The sequence below is a fragment of the Trachurus trachurus genome, assembly GCF_905171665.1.
Source record: "Trachurus trachurus genome assembly, chromosome: 19".
NCBI classification, from domain to species: domain Eukaryota; kingdom Metazoa; phylum Chordata; class Actinopteri; order Carangiformes; family Carangidae; genus Trachurus; species Trachurus trachurus.
In genome coordinates this window covers 9,102,513-9,119,746 of record NC_139913.1, presented here as the reverse complement: position 1 = coordinate 9,119,746, position 17,234 = coordinate 9,102,513, and the positions used below count along the sequence as shown (strand labels likewise).

At 39.5% G+C, this 17,234-nt stretch overlaps 3 protein-coding genes across 3 annotated transcripts; 1 reads left to right on the top strand and 2 right to left on the bottom strand.

Annotated features, from left to right (window-relative positions):
• Positions 1 to 508: 508 nt before the first annotated feature.
• On the bottom strand, positions 509 to 5,177 carry pigf (phosphatidylinositol glycan anchor biosynthesis, class F). The gene is made up of 5 exons (XM_083993977.1): positions 4,828 to 5,177; positions 3,752 to 3,843; positions 2,610 to 2,726; positions 2,417 to 2,525; positions 509 to 829 (listed from the first exon to the last, which is right to left on the bottom strand). The coding sequence occupies exons 1-5, from the start codon at positions 5,053 to 5,055 to the stop codon at positions 716 to 718; spliced, it is 660 nt and encodes a 219-aa protein (XP_083850103.1). The 5' UTR covers positions 5,056 to 5,177; the 3' UTR covers positions 509 to 715.
• Positions 5,178 to 5,768: 591 nt separating this feature from the next.
• On the top strand, positions 5,769 to 7,886 carry cript (cysteine-rich PDZ-binding protein). The gene is made up of 5 exons (XM_083993978.1): positions 5,769 to 5,966; positions 6,140 to 6,205; positions 6,426 to 6,480; positions 6,591 to 6,694; positions 7,383 to 7,886. The coding sequence occupies exons 1-5, from the start codon at positions 5,951 to 5,953 to the stop codon at positions 7,445 to 7,447; spliced, it is 306 nt and encodes a 101-aa protein (XP_083850104.1). The 5' UTR covers positions 5,769 to 5,950; the 3' UTR covers positions 7,448 to 7,886.
• Positions 7,887 to 9,194: 1,308 nt separating this feature from the next.
• Positions 9,195 to 12,607, bottom strand: gch2 (GTP cyclohydrolase 2). The gene is made up of 6 exons (XM_083993726.1): positions 12,086 to 12,607; positions 11,523 to 11,632; positions 11,303 to 11,358; positions 10,724 to 10,755; positions 10,512 to 10,596; positions 9,195 to 9,938 (listed from the first exon to the last, which is right to left on the bottom strand). Exons 1-6 carry the CDS (start codon positions 12,375 to 12,377, stop codon positions 9,809 to 9,811), a joined length of 705 nt encoding a protein of 234 aa, XP_083849852.1. The 5' UTR covers positions 12,378 to 12,607; the 3' UTR covers positions 9,195 to 9,808.
• Between the last annotated feature and the right edge of the window lie 4,627 nt (positions 12,608 to 17,234).

The window sequence follows — 17,234 nt, the reverse complement described above, 5'->3', positions numbered from 1 at the left end:
GGATTTCTTGGTTTCCCTCATCAAACTCATCAAATACACAATTCAACAACTCTGAAACACTCTCGTGGACATGTTGTGACCTGCACATTCACCAGGCTATGAGATAATAACAGGACGTTACGAGACAGAGTTGTTTTCGAGGCAAATTCATGCAAAACCGCTGATGCGCATTCCCGTTGGGAGCAGCTTTTTGGCAAAAGGTCTCTGCATTTACCGTTTTGGAGTTGTTGGATTGTGTATTTGATGAGTTTGATGAGGGAAACCAAGAAATCCCTCTGTAGCGTAGCTCTGAGCAGCTTGCGGCTCTGCTCCGCCGTTCTAAAAATAACTTGCACTGACAATTAAAGGTAACGAACCTACTGCTATGACTATAGGGATTATGGCAATGGGCCAATTTGCCAAAATGTTGAACTATCCCTTTAAACTAATAGGCCCATAATAACATACACTGTTGTAGAAGTAGTATTTTTATTAATGTCAAAAATCTTCAGGAGCAGATTCAGGCGTCTTTCATACAAAATAATCACAGCTCTTTGTGTTTTTAATTTTTACAAAACCATCTCTCCTACACGCTGCGAAGAATAAATGAACTCTCTCCCAATAAATAATCAGAAGTTAAAAGGAATCCAACAGGAACACAAACAAACACCCGCGTGGTCACATTCAAACGGAGCACAGACACCGAGACAGACACACAAACACGTGTCTCTCTCCATCACTTGCACTTGTACGTGAGCTGTTTGCGGTGATAGTGAATCCACGCGGGAGCGGCAACGAGCCCGGTCAGGAAGCCGATCATGGCGCCCAGGCTGCAGGAAACGGGCCAAACCTGCAAGAGAGGAAGAGGACAGCGACGTGTGAGTTTGATTGTTGGCTGTCGTAAGTGAGGATGAAAACACTTGTGTGTCGCACTCGTAGATCAAGAGGGGCTTGAACATCTTCCCCACAAGCACAACATCTCCACATGTGTAGTGTTCGATTAATTCAAGGAGCAGCTTCTCAAAGGAAATAATACAGCTCCACTGGCGTTTAGAGTTATGCTCCAATAATCAACGTCCACATCTAATTTGCATTTTGCAGAGAACTCCCTTTGCAATTAGAAATCTAATCGTTCCCTTCCTGTCATTTAAATTAATGAAAGTGAAATATCTAATAGTTACTGTGTTGCATTGTAATTTCATTGAAGGTTGTATTTAACACTATTGAGTGATGAATGGAAACATCTGGCTCCGTGTTGGCAGAGGAAACCGTGAAGAGGCTGCGCTGTGTGGCGACCAAATAAGGAGACGGGTAAAGATTTACATTATAACGCTACAGAGAATCATTACTAGGGAATCATTGTTTGTTTATGAAGATAATGTAATTTATAAGTAAATGGTTTTCAGGTTTTGAAGTGGGTTTTGCCTCATCAGATTGTTTGATCTAGGGCCGGAAGAGGAATGATTGTCCAGTAATTCACACAGAGACATTATCTTGCGATAATTTTGTGGCATCCCCACATGAAAGCTGAGAATAAGTGTTAAAAACAACCACACAATAGCGCTTCTCTTCTTATATCAGTCACTGCTTTGTTTTGGAACAACTTTTTCCCTATTCTAATTAATTTAGATCTCAAGCAAGAAACTCACATTTAAAAAACAGATGTTGAGAATATAAAATGTTCTTGTGTGATGCTCACTTTAAAGGGATAGTTCACCCAAAATTCAAATTTCACTCATTATCTACTCACCCTCATGTCAACTAAGGGCTGGGAGAAGTTTCAGAGTCCTCCGTGCCTTCTCTGAGTTACAGCGGGGCTCCGTGCAGTACTGCATGTCCATATGACGATTGCGAACGGAGCTCACTTTTCTTCATCCAAAAAGACACACCAAAAAACATCTTAATACCTCCATAGTGCTCGTCTGTAATGTCCCTCTTGTATTGAAGCCCCAACATGAGAAATTGTTCCGAAAAAAATTAAATAAGTATATGTTTTAAGCTTGTTTGTAGCGGAAGCTCCCAGCACTGCTCTTCCTGGTCCGTCCAAATATTGCGCGATTTGCATTGCCACCCAGTTCACGGCTCCGCAAATCGCACGAGATTCCGGCAGAGCAACACTGGGAGCTTCCGCTACAAACAAGCTTAAAATATAGACTTATTTAATTTTTTTCGGAACAATTTCTCATGTTGGGGCTTCAATACAAGAGGGACATTACAGACGAGCACTATGGAGGTATTTGGATGTTTTTTGGTGTGTCTTTTTGGAAGAAGAAAAGTGAGCTCTGTTCGCAACCGTCATATGGACATGCAGTGCTGCACGGACCCCCGCTGTAACTCAGAGAAGGCACGGAGGACTGAAATTTGAATTTTGGGTGAACTATCCCTTTAAGGACAAAGTAAACATTTTGTTCATTAGATGAGCTCCATGTGTGCTCACCTGCCAGGGCCTGTCCCAGTCCAGAGGGATGGGGAAGGCTCCCACCCAGGCTCCTACCACCGTGCAGGCCACTGTGATCTGTAGACATGTGTCCCACACAGACATGGCTCTGAGGATGGAAACAGGGCAAAAGCCAAATCAGTTTAGATTCACAAATTAGATGCACAAAACGTACAAGGGTGGGGGAGCTCACCCGTGCCGACTGAAGACTCGTATCCAGGCCTGGACGTTGGGGCCGAGGACACAGAGACACCTCAGTGTGGTTAGAGACGTCAGCAGCACGGCGAGAGAGAAGGTCTCTAAGGCATTTCTGGAAATAGACAGAAATCAGAGGCACCATAGCAACAATCAGACGTATTGAGCAACAAAACTTGTTACAATACAGAAAAAAAATAGAAAACAACTCATTTTAGATAAGATGATAAAATATACAGACAAAAAATATAAGCACATGAATGTGTAGCCTGTTAAAAGGTAAATATTATTTGACTAATTCAGTTGTTATTTATCTGAGGTATTTGATTATGGGTGATGCATTTGATAGTGAGTTGCTCACATGCAGCTGCTTTATCCAAACCAGCAGCAACAACAGCTGTACATCCCTCTCTCTCTGAGAAATACATACAGCACAGCAGGGAAAATAACTATTGAACACATCAATAGACCTGCATGGTGAGCATGCATAGAGGCCATGGCGGTTAAATGCATTACTCATTGTTTTTGTTTTTTTATGGTGAAATGTTGTTCTTTTTAGTTCCAGATTAACGGCACTAACGGATAAAATGGTTCATTCAGACACGTCTATATCCGATGTCATTAGTTTGTTTTGCAACATCAGTTTCTACTGAAGGTCTTGAGAAGCTCTTTCCTTTTCCAAATCATGAGACGCCTCTTGTGTGACACCTTGGTGATGAGAAACCTTTTTATAGGCGTCAATTTGGACTAAAGCAGCTTATATTACTTTGCACTGATAGAGGACAGGATGACTTTCTAAATACTGACAGACTCCAGCTGCTTTCTTGGCTTTCTAAACCTTGTGTTCAATACTTATTCCCTGTGTCATTTCACTTTATTACACATTACTTAATTTATGGGCTTAAATGTTTGGATTTCTCACCAGATGTTTTGCCAACATCTGGTGAAAATTTCATGTCAATAGCTCTATTAGAAATATATTTTCTAAGAAAAATGTTGACGCATTCAATACTTATTTTCCCCGCTGTATATGTGTGTGTGTGTGTGTGTGTGTGTGTGTGTGTGTGTGTGTGTGTGTGTGTGTGTGTGTGTGTGTGTGTGTGTGTGTGTGTGTGTGTGTGTGTGTCACCAGGTACTCACTCGATCAATGGAGCCCCGTAGAGAACGACCACAGTGTGAAAGAAGAGGCACGACAGGAAGAAGTAGAGACAGGAGCGGAACAACCTGGACAGCTGCAGGGAGACAGAAGTTATAGATCCAGGTGTGAATGTTTCTCTGGTTTGAAAAATGTGAGAAATGATCCTGTAGCTGGAGATGCATCCAGGTCCCATTGGTTAATTCACATCTAATTTAATCATGGGATGGAGAGATATAGGAAATCTTTTGTACCAACAGCCATCAGGCTTTTTAATTCCAGTGAAAATGGTAGATGAGCTGACACAGACAAATTAATTTTTCTTATGGGATTAATAAAGTAATTCTTATCTTATCTTTACATCATATATTACATGTTTACTTACAGTGCGTTAAAACACAAAAAAGTGAAAAATGTTAATTGTGTTTTTAGTTATTTGAGGGTATTATTCACAGTTACTCACAGTAGGCTATATAATGATTATTGATAGAGTAAATAATGCTGGCTGTAAATCTGTAAATTCGATTAAAGTTTACATCTTATGGTGTTAAAAGTATCAAAAAAGATGAATGAATGAATGAATGAATGAATGAATGAATGAATGAATGAATGAATGAATGAAGGTTTTATTTCAAACACGTGAGCAATATATAGCTAAAGCACTTTAGTCAATACAACTTTGCACGTTTGAAAAGAAGTAGGAAGAGCATTAGTTTATTTAGTCTTAACCCCTTGTTTAGCCTACTTCCTGTGTGTCCTGTTTCTTTTTTAAATTACATACTGTAGGACTCTCAACACAAACAAACAACAACATTGCTTGTGTCGACAATCCAAAATAAATAGAATAAATAACAAAATGTAATCTGTGGTGTTTGTCACACCCCTCTTTTTCTTGTGTTTTTACTGCTGTTTGCACTTTTTCATTTAAAAAGCGACCACTTAGCCATTAAAGCTTTTAGCTGGTGAGTAATTGGACATGTGTAACTAACGATTAATACAAATATATAACACACACACCGTTTTAAAGACATTTGTATCCTCTTATACTTCTCTCCAACCACCACAGCCCGAGTTAACTTACCTTGTATCCCAGCGTGTGTTTCTTGGTGGGCGGTGTGATGCCGAGCAGCCAGAAGACGGCGACACTGACCGCGGTCACGGTGGCGGACGCCGAGTAGAGCCACAGCAGGTGGGTCCCGTACACCGAGAAGCCCCGGACGAACACGGCGGGCAGGACGGTGGCCATGAACACCGAGGCGGCGATGATGGCGTGAGTGGACGCCATGGCTCTGATCTCATGATCCCACATGGCGGCGACTTTACCTTTCTACAACTATACTAATGATACAAAAATATATATTATAATATATTAACAATCCGCTGAAATGTTAATTCAGCAGCGGTTGTGCAGAGCCGAATGAATGCATGGATCAGTCGTTGTAGCTTCCGTAAACATGGAGTGATAATGACTTCCGCTTGGACTTCACAATAAAAGCTCATCATTGTACTTAGGCAAAATGGGCCATCACTTAATCCCAGAATTCAAAAATACTTCCAAATATTTATTATCTCGAAGATCTAAATCAATAAATTAATCTTGAAAGGTCAAAAAAGAAATGTGTGTATTTTACAAGCATGCAATCCCAAGAAATCAATAGTAGACCATGCCTGCTAGAACCGGGGATTCCTATGGATCACTTTGGAAATTAAACACATTTATAGGTTATCGAAATGGTTGTATTTTTTTTATGTTGATCAACTAATCAATCATTATCACTGTGTTGCGTGGCCAAGTTTTCTACATAGTCCATTATAAGACATAAGTAATTTGTTTCAAAGCCTCTCCTGCAAACGATGGTGGATCTCTGCGAGATTAGTAACTAAACAATTCTTTTAATTTGAAAGAGAGAAAAAATACTACACTGGAGAAAACAGGAAATACTATTTTGTAGGTGACTTTCCAGATGCTAAACCCTTTTAACCAATCACAGAAGGCCAGTGACGTCACAGTAGGGCTCGCTGTGATGGACAGGACAATGAGCCAATGAGAGTCGAGATTACCACAGCGCTGACCAATCAATCTGCGGCGAATGCCAGAGGAACAAGCGACCGGAAGTTTACAATCGTCCATCGACTAAGCTAACATTTAGCCAAGGTTTTTTTTTATTTTGTTTTGACGAACGAAATAACGAAAGACAGGAACGATGGTTTGTGAGAAGTGTATGTATCACACAGTTCATTTGCTTTCTACGTACAAGTTTATCTAATGTTTTGATGTTCACGAAGACTGGAGATTGTTCGAGAGCTAACATTAGCCACTGCTAACTGTCTTCGTATTTATGTGAGAACAACAACTTTACCTTTAACAAAGATTGCGATTGTCTCTGTTTCAGGTGAGAAGAAGCTCGGAAAGGTGATCACTCCTGACACCTGGAAGGATGGAGCACGGAATACAACAGGTGAGTTCAGGTCCTACGTATTATTTATAAAAATGCTAATTTTTTACTTCAGCGTGTTATTGTTTTTTCCCCCTGTATTTTCTCCTGTATTTCACGTTTCATCGTCTTCAACTACGTGTGCAAATCTTTCATATTACCACTTTTCATATTATATTTTAATTGTAAGATACTATAATGTAATTCTACTTTGATGATGATGTTTTCTTCCTGTCTGCCTCAGAGAGTGGTGGGCGCAAGCTAAATGAAAACAAGTTCCTGACTTCTAAGAAAGCAAGGTGAGTGGATAAAGACTTTTGGCCTTTTGGCATTTTGACTGACAACTCATTTAAAAATCATACAGCTGTTGTAAAACTGTAGTTATGGATCAGTTTTATTTCCCTTTCAGGTTTGATCCCTACAGCAAGACAGGATTCGCTATCTGCAGGATCTGCAAGAGCTCTGTTCATCAGTCTGGATCGCACTACTGTCAGGGCTGTGCATACAAGAAAGGTATAAACTGACCCACAATACCATCTGAATCTCTAATGTGTCACACTAGTATGTTTTTCCTTTGAGAATTGCCTTTAGTCTTTTACAAACACTCAGTGGCTAAGACTATTGAAACAAACTATAGAAATTCAATTGAGACAATTACTGTCCAAAGTACTTTCATCCTCTGTGGAAGTTGAGCATACAGGGTTAATTTAATAAAAACAAACATGTCTTCTCACTTGCCTGTGGTATGTAGCTATGCAGTTTTTTTAATTTAATCTCTTAATGTGTGTCTTAGTGTCCTAATGTCCAGTCCTTGTGTCTGAATAATTCACTTAGCTCGCTGTTATCAAGTAGCATTTCTTCTGTAAAAAGACATTCAAATGAAACATGTCCACACAGGGATGTCTCTGAATTATTCAGAGGATCAGGGACATTGTTTTTGTGTGGCTCTACAACTGATGAGAAAGAAAATTCATATCATGCAGACATTTGTAGAAATTTCCCTGCAAAGGGGAAAGATCCAAAAGTCTGCAACTGTAGCAGGCATTACAAATGGATTGTCAAAATTATTTTAATTTGAAGCTAAGAGGCAAAAGCCCATGTTCATTTACTTTCCACAAAATACAATAAGAACCTTGGGTTGTCTTTCTTTATCAGCTAATATTATTTCCCATCTTTTACAACTCCCATTTTGTCTCTACAGGAATCTGTGCAATGTGTGGAAAGAAAGTTTTGGACACCAAGAACTACAAGCAGACGTCAGTGTAACAGTGCACTGATCCGAGAACAGTTCAACAAGGATCCACAGATGAGAGGATGAAACTTAGGTGTACATTTGTCATCTTGTCACATTTCCAGTATTTTCCCACAATTCCTTTCACAGGCCTCTATAACTCATTACTGCCCCCTTTTCCCAGCTCAGTGTAATGGAGACATTTGCAAATGGTTTCTCCTCTTGTTAAACAATATTGTATAAATGCCACTGTAACTGATACAGTGGCCATACAGGGTAGCACTGTCACCTCCGAGTACACCAACAGTTATCACCTGTTTTTTTTAAGTAAATGCTTCTTTATTTTTTGTATATTTTAAATTAAATACTTAGACTTGGATTGTTTGCTTTTTAAATAATTTCTGTATGTAATATGTCAATAGTTGATCTTCTTTCTTTTTTTTTTGGAGTGAATTAAAGCATCTTATATGAGCACATCAATTGACGGGGTTATTTTGTACATCTGCCTGGAGCCGTTGAGAATATAATTTTAGCCACTTACGCACAACATACCCATATTTGTCCAGTCTGCCTGTAATAATTGGTTTACTCTGACATAATCATATTTGGAAACTGCATGCTGCACCGTCGCGTATGGAGCCCTCCACCCCCGACCGTTGTCAGAGATGGAGGTTATAGTTCACAAGCTGTCTGATGACAGCTCCTTTGATATTTAAAGGCCTCGCTCGCCCTCAGGCTTTTTAACCACATGCGCACACACTTGCTTTTATGTCCCATTATTGATTTATGCTGTTTTTCCATAGCACAAACCAGCGTCTGGCGTCAGCAAACAGGTATTGTACAGTAGTTAATGTCTAGATGTACTTTAGTAACTGTGAGTCTGATGTTTTAGCCAGTTTAGCTGATAAACTTACTACAATCTAGTGTCTACAACCATCATTGGTTATACTGTATGCTTGTGGATGCTGTTGTTATATCACTTCCCTTTTGCCCCTGTTACTCTGTGATATGGTGCCTTCTGGGACAAGAATAAAATAACCCAGGTTACACCTTTTAGCTATACATATTACACATTATAGTCACCAGTGCTGATGTTGTCTGACACTGATGCAAAATAAGACGCAGCTGTGCCACATTTCCTACACACCACACATGACATGTAATACAGTACTGATTGTAATGGTGTATTTGCATTTACAATCACTCTTTTATTAGACACTTCTATCCAAAGTGACTTACAGGTCAGGGACATCCCTAAAGCTTCGGTGCAAGAGGAGACCTTGGCTTAAGTACTAAGCACTACATCTATTTAATAAGTACAAGAAGGTCAAGTGAAGTGGGGCACCAAAAGTGCATAGTAGGTGTTAGTTACATGTTGGTGCACTTGATAAATTAAATCTGTGCACTAAAAGCGAAATGGTATTCGATCTACAACTGTTTCATAACAATTCTTTAACTATTTTACGTAATTTGATATTAGATATTAGAATATTCAGCTTCCTGTGGGAAAAACTGACAGCACAGACTGAAGACTTGTTTGTGATTTGTGTTGCACAGTGTTGTAGCCAGCTAAGATAGAGTGACTATCTACAACTGAACAAAGACCCCATTAGTTTAGTGTTTGTTTCTTTAAGTTCACTTTCTTCACACTAAACTTCTTGTGTTAAATATAACCATTTGGTTTTCATTAAGGGCTTTCATCTGTTATCGACATACACAAAAGACAGCCAACAACTTTGATCATATTTCGATCACTTTATTTAAGCAAAGAATATTCAAAAAACTGCTATCGTTATCATCAATGAAAGGAAATGTCTACAATCACACTTTGGACTACAGATATTACAACAATCAGATTTTTGTCTTAAAAATGTCATAAATTACAAAGAGTTATAAATGGAATCAGAATTGACACACAGTTTGTTAAATTATTAAAATCAGTTTCTAAGGACAAAAACAAACAATAAAGCAAGAAAAGGCTCAAGAGTATCACTGCAAATGTACCATCGGGAAAACAAAAAGGAGAAAGTCTTAAAGTATTTTCACACTACAACATTGCACTGAGATTTCATAATTTATAAAAACAATATTGCCAAAAATATCTACTCAAGGCACCAAGACTGTGAGGTCTCACATTTCATATTTTGTTCACAGTGATTTCGGATGATGGATTTCAACAGCAGGGCTGGAATCGCTCAGGCTTCGGTGTGTTGAGGTGAGCTCCAGAGTTGGCTCGGATCCTGCATCAAAAATATCTACTTAACTTTTCCTGCTATGGGCTTTGTCGGATGCAGAACCACTGTTACTCCAGAACTTTGCAACTTTGTGCTACTGTGTACAGAGGCTCGGGAGTGACGAGTGTGTGTGTGTGTGCGCGCACGTGTGTGTGACATTTGTTAAGTGTGTCGTGTCAGAGTCAGGAACTCCTCCCGGGTTTTGGGGTCCTCTAGGTAAGCCCCCAACATGGTGCTGGTCACCGTGCGGCTGTTCATCTTCTGGACGCCTCGCATCACCATACACATATGCCTGCAACCACACACATAGGAAACATGGCTCGGATTAGCAGCTGCAGCATTAGACAAAACTCCCACTGTTCTCCTCATGTTGTTAATTCTCAAAGAGGTTTGATGCATGTTATATTAGTTTTACTGTATGTTTTATTTATTTTTTGCTTTTATTGTTATTTAAATGATAAAATTAGATGTGAATGGTCAATTAAGTTATCTGAAAGGTCAAGTGGTGTGTGTGTGTTGTGTTTTTAAGGACTTTTAGGTGTCCTGTGTTCAATGACATGTGGATATTTGCCATTTGTTGTAAACCTCGCCAACTTTGTGTGAGCCTCGTTTTAATTCAGTTCAAGGATCTGTGTTTGTTTGTGTCCAGATTCTCCACCACTGGGAATGACTTAAGTCCCATCTGATAATACGGACACCAGGTTTTGACATAGTGACATTTGACACGGTGCAATTGCAACCCAAAGATACCACTCATATAAAGATCATCTGTGGCAGAGAGACCTTTGAGCAGGAGGGTCATTTATTGCTTGTGCCTTTTTTCATAGGTGCACTGAGAATTATATCTGTGTGTGTGTGTACTTACGCTGCCTCAATAACCACAGCTACGCCTTTTGGCTGCAGAGCCTCAGCTATCCCCACTGCAATCTGCTTGGTCAGACGCTCTTGAACTGAAAGAGACAAAACAAATGGACATAGGTAAACGTGATGCATTCGAGTTGTTTGGTAAAAAAAAAAAAAAAAAAAAAAGTCACGTGCAAAGGCCGTTTATCTTGTGCAATATCTTTTGCTGTTTACCTTGAAGCCTCCGACTGTAGATCTCAACAATCCTGCAGAAAACAAAGCACATCAGAGCGATTACAGATCGAGAGTAATAATGATTAATCTTTTAATAAACACAGACAAGCATCAGCCCCTGACCCCTGGTCTCCACACTGGGCCATCACACTGTGCAGACCCTTCGTCTGTGAATGATTCACCCCACTGAATTCTCTGAATCTGATGAAAAAGATTCGGCCACAGCGAGTTTGCCTGAAAAACCCTGTGACACTGTTCTGGAGTTTGTGTATTCAGAGATGGTGCAATATTTTAGGGAAGGCAGAGCAGGAAGGAGACAGAGACAGCGCTGTGATAATAACTGGTGATTCCCACAGGTCCGAAAGAGATTTTCTCATGGCTCGAAAGCAGAGAGTTTAGACTTGTGTCTGATGAGGGGACGAGATGTGACCAGTGGGCTTAAGCTCTAAGCCGCCAGGTCAATGCACTGAGATAACAGAAGAACGCAGCCACTCGGCACTAACACCAGAAACATACAGCCACAGTGACAGCCAGAGAGAGAGAGAGAGAGAGAGAGAGAGTGTGTGTGTGTTGTGTTACCTTGCCAGCTTGCTCAGTCCCACCACTTTTTTGTTGGGAATATAGCCGATGTGAACCTGGAAAAAAATGAGAGCAGAAGTCAAATAATCAGAGAAAAAGACAGTAAATGATGGATTCAGTGAAAAGCACACACATACACACTCAAACACACCATTATGATATTAATCGCTTTTAAAGTGGATTTCATATTTGATAATAAAACCAGAAATAAAAAACTTACCCTCCCAAAAAAAGGCACCAGGTGATGCTCACACAGGGAAAACATGTCGATGTCCTTCACAATCACCATCTCATCATGGTCTTCGTCAAATATGGCGTCGTTTAAGATATCTGAGGACACAAGGAAGACAATAAAAAAATATATATTATTAAGAAACATGGTCTAAAGTCAAGGCCAGAAAAATATGGTTGAAGTTTGTCTGTGACATGTGAAGAGCTGTAATACTTTTGAATTGCTGTAGGACCTTCATGACTCATGTATAAGGCTCCAGCTAATAACTTTAAAGTGCTTTAAAGTAGCTAAAGTCTACACAAAGTGGTTGCTGATTTCTTTTCTACAAACTTATGAATCGACTATATGAAATCTCCTTTTTAAAATCCTTTACAAATTCTCACTTTTGTGGAGATAAGGTGTTCCAGTATCAGTCTTACAGCTCATTGCATTTCAATGCAAGACCAAACTACAGAAACCAGTAAAAAAGAAAAGGGTGGATGCACATTTTCCCCCAGCAAATGACCACATTAAATATTCAAGGTGAAACAAAAGGGGACCAGTGGACTCACCGTCGATGGTTTCGTGGTAACCCTTGGTGAGGAACTGCATGGCCTTGGCGGCTCGCAGCGGCGTGCGCAGCAGCCCCTGGCGGTCCGTGTCCTCTCCGAGCTCCCGCAGGATGCTGGTGTAGGCGGCCTCCAGCGCAGGCAAGTGGGACTTGTCCTCGTCCTGTTTGCGGGAGGTCTCGTGCTTGCGGTGCACTGCGGGCGCCTTGGTGTCGATGATGAGGTTGCTGAAGCCGTTGTTGCAGTGGAACTCCTCCACCACGTCCTTGACCTTTCCGTTGCAGTGGCCGTTCATGTCGAAGCGCTTTGTGGCTCTGGAGAAGAGAGACGGAGGGATGAAGAGAGAGAGGCAGAGAGGTCCTAGAGCTCAGTTCTTCTTTCCTGCTGGTGGTCAGGCTACTCCTACTGCCCGTGCACACCCGGTTTATAAAGCCTCAAACCGGCTGCCCGCGTGCGCATCCGTTTCCCATTTGTCAAAGCGTCGCCTACGTCAAAACACCGAGTTTCGTCAGCAGCGTTAAATGTCAACAGAGAAGAGAGCACCTCTTCAGAAACTGACCGGCGCATGCAACCAATTCTCTCAGCATCTGTCATCACTTGACACCCATCACCCGTTCCCCATGAATTAGTTCTGATTGTTTTAGTTTGCTAGAAAGTTAACTCATGACCGCATGTGAAGATCAAACATGTGTGTTTGTTTGTTTTTTTTTGCAGTCAGGCTTGTTGTGTGTCTTTTACCCTGAATGTCCGTGAAAATCCAATTTTTGAGCTGTGTAAAAGGTCACAGTAACAGTAGCCTGCATATGTTCCCTTGAAAGTTTCCAAAAGCCATAAACAATAAGTTGAGGGGAAAACAAAATAGGTCAATAATATGTGATCACTCAATACTGGACATTGCAGGGTCAGAGTTTATCTGAAATTATTATGACACTTAAGTTGTTCAAATGAAACTATTCAAGTGGATCATTTCCCACCAGCTAAATCCTCATATCAGAATAATTATCAGAGTCAGATTAATTTATTGATCCTCACTGGACAGTAAATTAGAGTTATTAGTTTCTACCCTCAGCAAAGAAGGTGAAAGAAGTTTCTGATTCAGATTCTTTGCAAAACAAGTTCTGTGTGAACAATATGAAACAAACAAACAAAAACAAAAGATGAAGAAAAATGAAGAAATATAATCCGGCCTTATACCACAACATATAGCTAAAAGGAAAATGTAGAAATATGTAGCCTAAGTATGAACTTTAAACTTGCAAAAGACAGATAATGAGGTCAAATGAGGGGGAGATGCATATAAACGTATATAATGTCTTGCATTAATTATTGCACAGAAAACAGTTAGTTTTGTCCAACATCACTGGAAGTTTGCAGGAACTTTTCAGCTGATGTTTTAAAAGATTCACAATTGATGAGCAAATATTAATCATGTTGTCATATACATATGCATATATTTATTTAGCCTGATTCTAAACAGCCTTTCACTCTATTTAACATTAATATGTATTAACTATATTGGTCAGAATTAGTCAATGTTACTTTCTTTTTTCTTTTTTTTAAGTATTTTCTCTTGGCCGATTTGTGTGTTCAGTTAAAATTGTATAGGCAAAAACAGCAAATTCATATGTATTCATCTTTGATTTGAAATGCAGCCACTGAACAGGATATCCTCTATGGTTGAGATTTTAATCTCCCTTTGACCTACAGGTCACACACTAAGGGGTATTTTACTTGAATTCCCCCAACTCATGAGCAGCAAATCAAATTTTGCTGTCAGGCTCATGACCCCCAGCTCTTGTTTTATTATGGTGTGTGACCGCTGTAGTAATTTACAGTTCAGATGTAATGCCACCACAGCTGACCCTTAATTCTCCATAGCCAAAAAGGATTTATACTTTAAACCATCACACACACTGTTAAAATTTGGAGCACCAAATTTTGGTGCTCTCTCTTAATTAAGATTAAAAAAAAGTACTTGTACAGGCAAATCACATACAGTCATCAATCAATCAATCAAATTTTATAGCACCTTTCAAAGCAAATACATGCTGTTCAAAGTGCTTTACATTTTGATTGAAAAAGTATAAGAAGTGAAACAAGAAGAATGATGTGGAGACTAATGCACGAAGATGAAAAACAAGAATAAAATATAGCAATAGTAAGATAAAAACGCAAAATATGATAAAATATAAAAAACAATAAGAATGTAATAAATAGAATACAATACAGGATAGAAAGATAGAACAAATTATAAAAACACTCATAAGAAAGATAACAATAAAAGAGAAGAAAGTATTAAAATAGAAGACTGTAAAACTGTAGAATAGAATAAAATAACTATGAGACTATAATATAAATGCCAGATTAAAGAGATGGGTTTTTAACCTACATTTGAAAGTGTCAATATTTGTAACTCCTCTCAGATCCTCCGTCATGGTGGCTAGAGGATTAATCCAAATGACTTTCATCAACAGATCAAAATCTTGACTTGTCTAGTGAAAATGTACTGAGTCACTAACTTTGTTATAGACTTTGGTTCATTCAGTTCCTAGAAGATATATCCTAACTACTTTGTTGTTTTTTTTACTTTTCCTACAGTGCCAGGATCAGGTTTTACATTTGTGGCTTTTGAGTGAAATTTCTTGACGCCTAGAGGATGAAATTGCAATATTTTCTTAAGAAATAGACCGTGCACTTACACCTGGACTAGGTTTGCCAATATTCTGGTGTGATGAGATGATAATGTCCTGTAGAATAACACACTTTTTCTTTTATCACTCGTAAATCAACTGTGTCACATGCTCACAGACGGAGTTGACAATAGACAATGGAAGTGAAGGTTTGTAGCTGATGACATTAGTCATGCAGCTTCTTGAAATCCTATCTGCATGTCTTTCCACAAATCCTGTGTGAAAGAAGTGGCCTGGATGTCACACATTCCCAGAATGCAGTTTCCACTTTGTCACTGACACTTAATGTAAAATTGATTTACCTCCAGTTTTACACTAAGCCTGAGATTTTATAGTTTCTAGCTTTTTGCAGTGCTTGTCAAAGTAGATTTGTTATTGTTGTGATGATTTGATAATAAAGCATTTGCAATAATTACAACACATTTTTGAGCCAGTACAAATGGACTATCTTTTTTAAAAACAATATTTTCATCAGAACAAATAGGCTAAATCATTGTACAAATATATCCCCTACAGTCAAAGATTCAAATCATAACCAAAATAAATAATTGATTAGATTAAAATGACAAACATCAGTATAATGTTCAAAGAATAAGAAACAGCACTCCATGTTTAAAGATTTATTTGCCACATATACGTTTTGGGTCTAGCCCTTCCTCAGTGTGACCTGGCAAACAATACACATGGAAAAATCATGAACCAAATTTTCCATTATGTTTCATGTGACTATCTGACACTCATGACTGTGGTGATGGACAAGCTGAGTCAGTCTTGATTTATTTATAATTAAGGGCACCTGCGAGTGCTGTGTATTGTTTGTTTGATTCATGAGGAAGGGCTAGAGACCTGAAACATCTGTGTGGCAAATCAATCTTTAAACTTGGAGTGCTGTTTCTTACATTCTTTGAACTTTATACCTCATTAGAAATTCAGCTCCCAGTTTTTGTTCATGTGAGTTGAGCGTGTTGTCTCCCATTTATAATAAACATCAATATAATACAATAAAGTAATTCAAATATATGAAATAGAATAGATATAGACATTTTCAGAGACAAGTACAGGTGTTACCAAGGATACTAATTAAGGCTCCATTCCATTTAGTGTAGCAGAGCGTTTTCTAATGAGCCACACCTGTCTTTGTTTATACTCCACGGTCCTGCCCCACCCAGCAACCACTCCACCTGCATGCCCCACCCAGCAGCCCCTCCACCGGTCCTGCCCCACCCAGCGACCACTCCACCAGCCCTGGCCCCACCCAACGGCCCCTCACCCATTGACACTCTCTCCTAAAGGACTGTGCTGCCCAGCTGGCTGTGCCTCTCCGTACCATCTTCAACCTGAGCCTTCAGACATGTAGGATCCCTGTTCTCTCTGGAAGACATCATGCCTGGTGCCTGTTCCCAAAGTGGAGAGGCCAGCAGGAATCAGGGACTTGCGGATTGACATTTAAATCTGAATCTTGACATGTTCAGAAGTACGATGACCATTGTGGCATTAGTGAAGAAGGGACAGGAAGATGAATACAGGGACCTGGTGGGGGCGTTCACAGACTGGTGCAACAAGAACAACTTGTGCATTTTCAGTTGTGACCCCAAGTTTTAAATCACTCTTAAGACCCACCTCTTCTCTCTGGCCTTCAACTCACTCTGACACCCTGACCTCTTATTTTCATATTTTAGTAGCTATAGCTTTTATTTGTTTTAGGCTACCTTATCTTAGTAATTGTTCTTATTGCCCTATTTTATTGTTAATCTATCTATGTTGATGATTTATGCTGTTTTTATCTATATTGCTAGCACTTGACTCTATGTATGTTGTGCAGCACTTTGGGCAACTAAGGTTGTTTTTAAATGTGCTATAGCCTATAAATACATTTTGAGTTGAGTTGAGTTGAGTTGTTACCTAATACTTCAAAGACCAAATAAATGAGTATTGATTTTGGCAGGTCCAAGAGATCCTTGCGGCCCGTGACTGTGGATGAGGTGGATATTGAGTGGGTTCAGTCATACAAGTAGAGTACACCTTCGGGCCCCGAAAACACCCCCTACACAGGACTCTCACAGGTCAGAGGAGCAGCCGCAGTAACAGACTCATCTCCCTGACCTGCAGTACAGACAGATTCAGGAAATCCTTAATCAAAATACATACATCAAAATACACAATGGCATTTGTTAGGCTTTACATATTTACATGGCATTTATATAATATCATTTTAGGTTATGTAAGCTGCTGGACAATTTGAACTTCCCTCCAGGGGATGAATAAAGTATTTTTCTTTTTCTTCTTCTTAGAAGGCAGGCTCAGTAGGCCTACTCGTGTTATCCGTGTAACATTTTCTTTTAAGTCAGTGATGAATGTTTTGTCGGCCTGGAATGACACAAACAAGTTCCAGATGCAAACAAACACTCTCTGTTTTAAACAACATACCTTTTCACCCCACTAATATCTTATAGCCTACACTG

Coding starts and splice junctions, on each gene's coding strand:
- cript (XM_083993978.1), top strand. Junction 6,206..6,425: donor TGGAGCACGGAATACAACAG/GTGAGTTCAGGT, acceptor TGTCTGCCTCAG/AGAGTGGTGGGCGCAAGCTA. Junction 6,481..6,590: donor CTGACTTCTAAGAAAGCAAG/GTGAGTGGATAA, acceptor TTTCCCTTTCAG/GTTTGATCCCTACAGCAAGA.
- pigf (XM_083993977.1), bottom strand. CDS start 5,055: ATGTGGGATCATGAGATCAGAGCCATGGCGTCCACTCACGCCATCATC. Junction 2,727..3,751: donor TACGGGGCTCCATTGATCGA/GTGAGTACCTGG, acceptor GTCTATTTCCAG/AAATGCCTTAGAGACCTTCT. Junction 2,526..2,609: donor CGAGTCTTCAGTCGGCACGG/GTGAGCTCCCCC, acceptor TTCCATCCTCAG/AGCCATGTCTGTGTGGGACA.
- gch2 (XM_083993726.1), bottom strand. CDS start 12,377: ATGAACGGCCACTGCAACGGAAAGGTCAAGGACGTGGTGGAGGAGTTC. Junction 11,633..12,085: donor TTACCACGAAACCATCGACG/GTGAGTCCACTG, acceptor TTGTGTCCTCAG/ATATCTTAAACGACGCCATA. Junction 10,756..11,302: donor GGACTGAGCAAGCTGGCAAG/GTAACACAACAC, acceptor TGTTTTCTGCAG/GATTGTTGAGATCTACAGTC.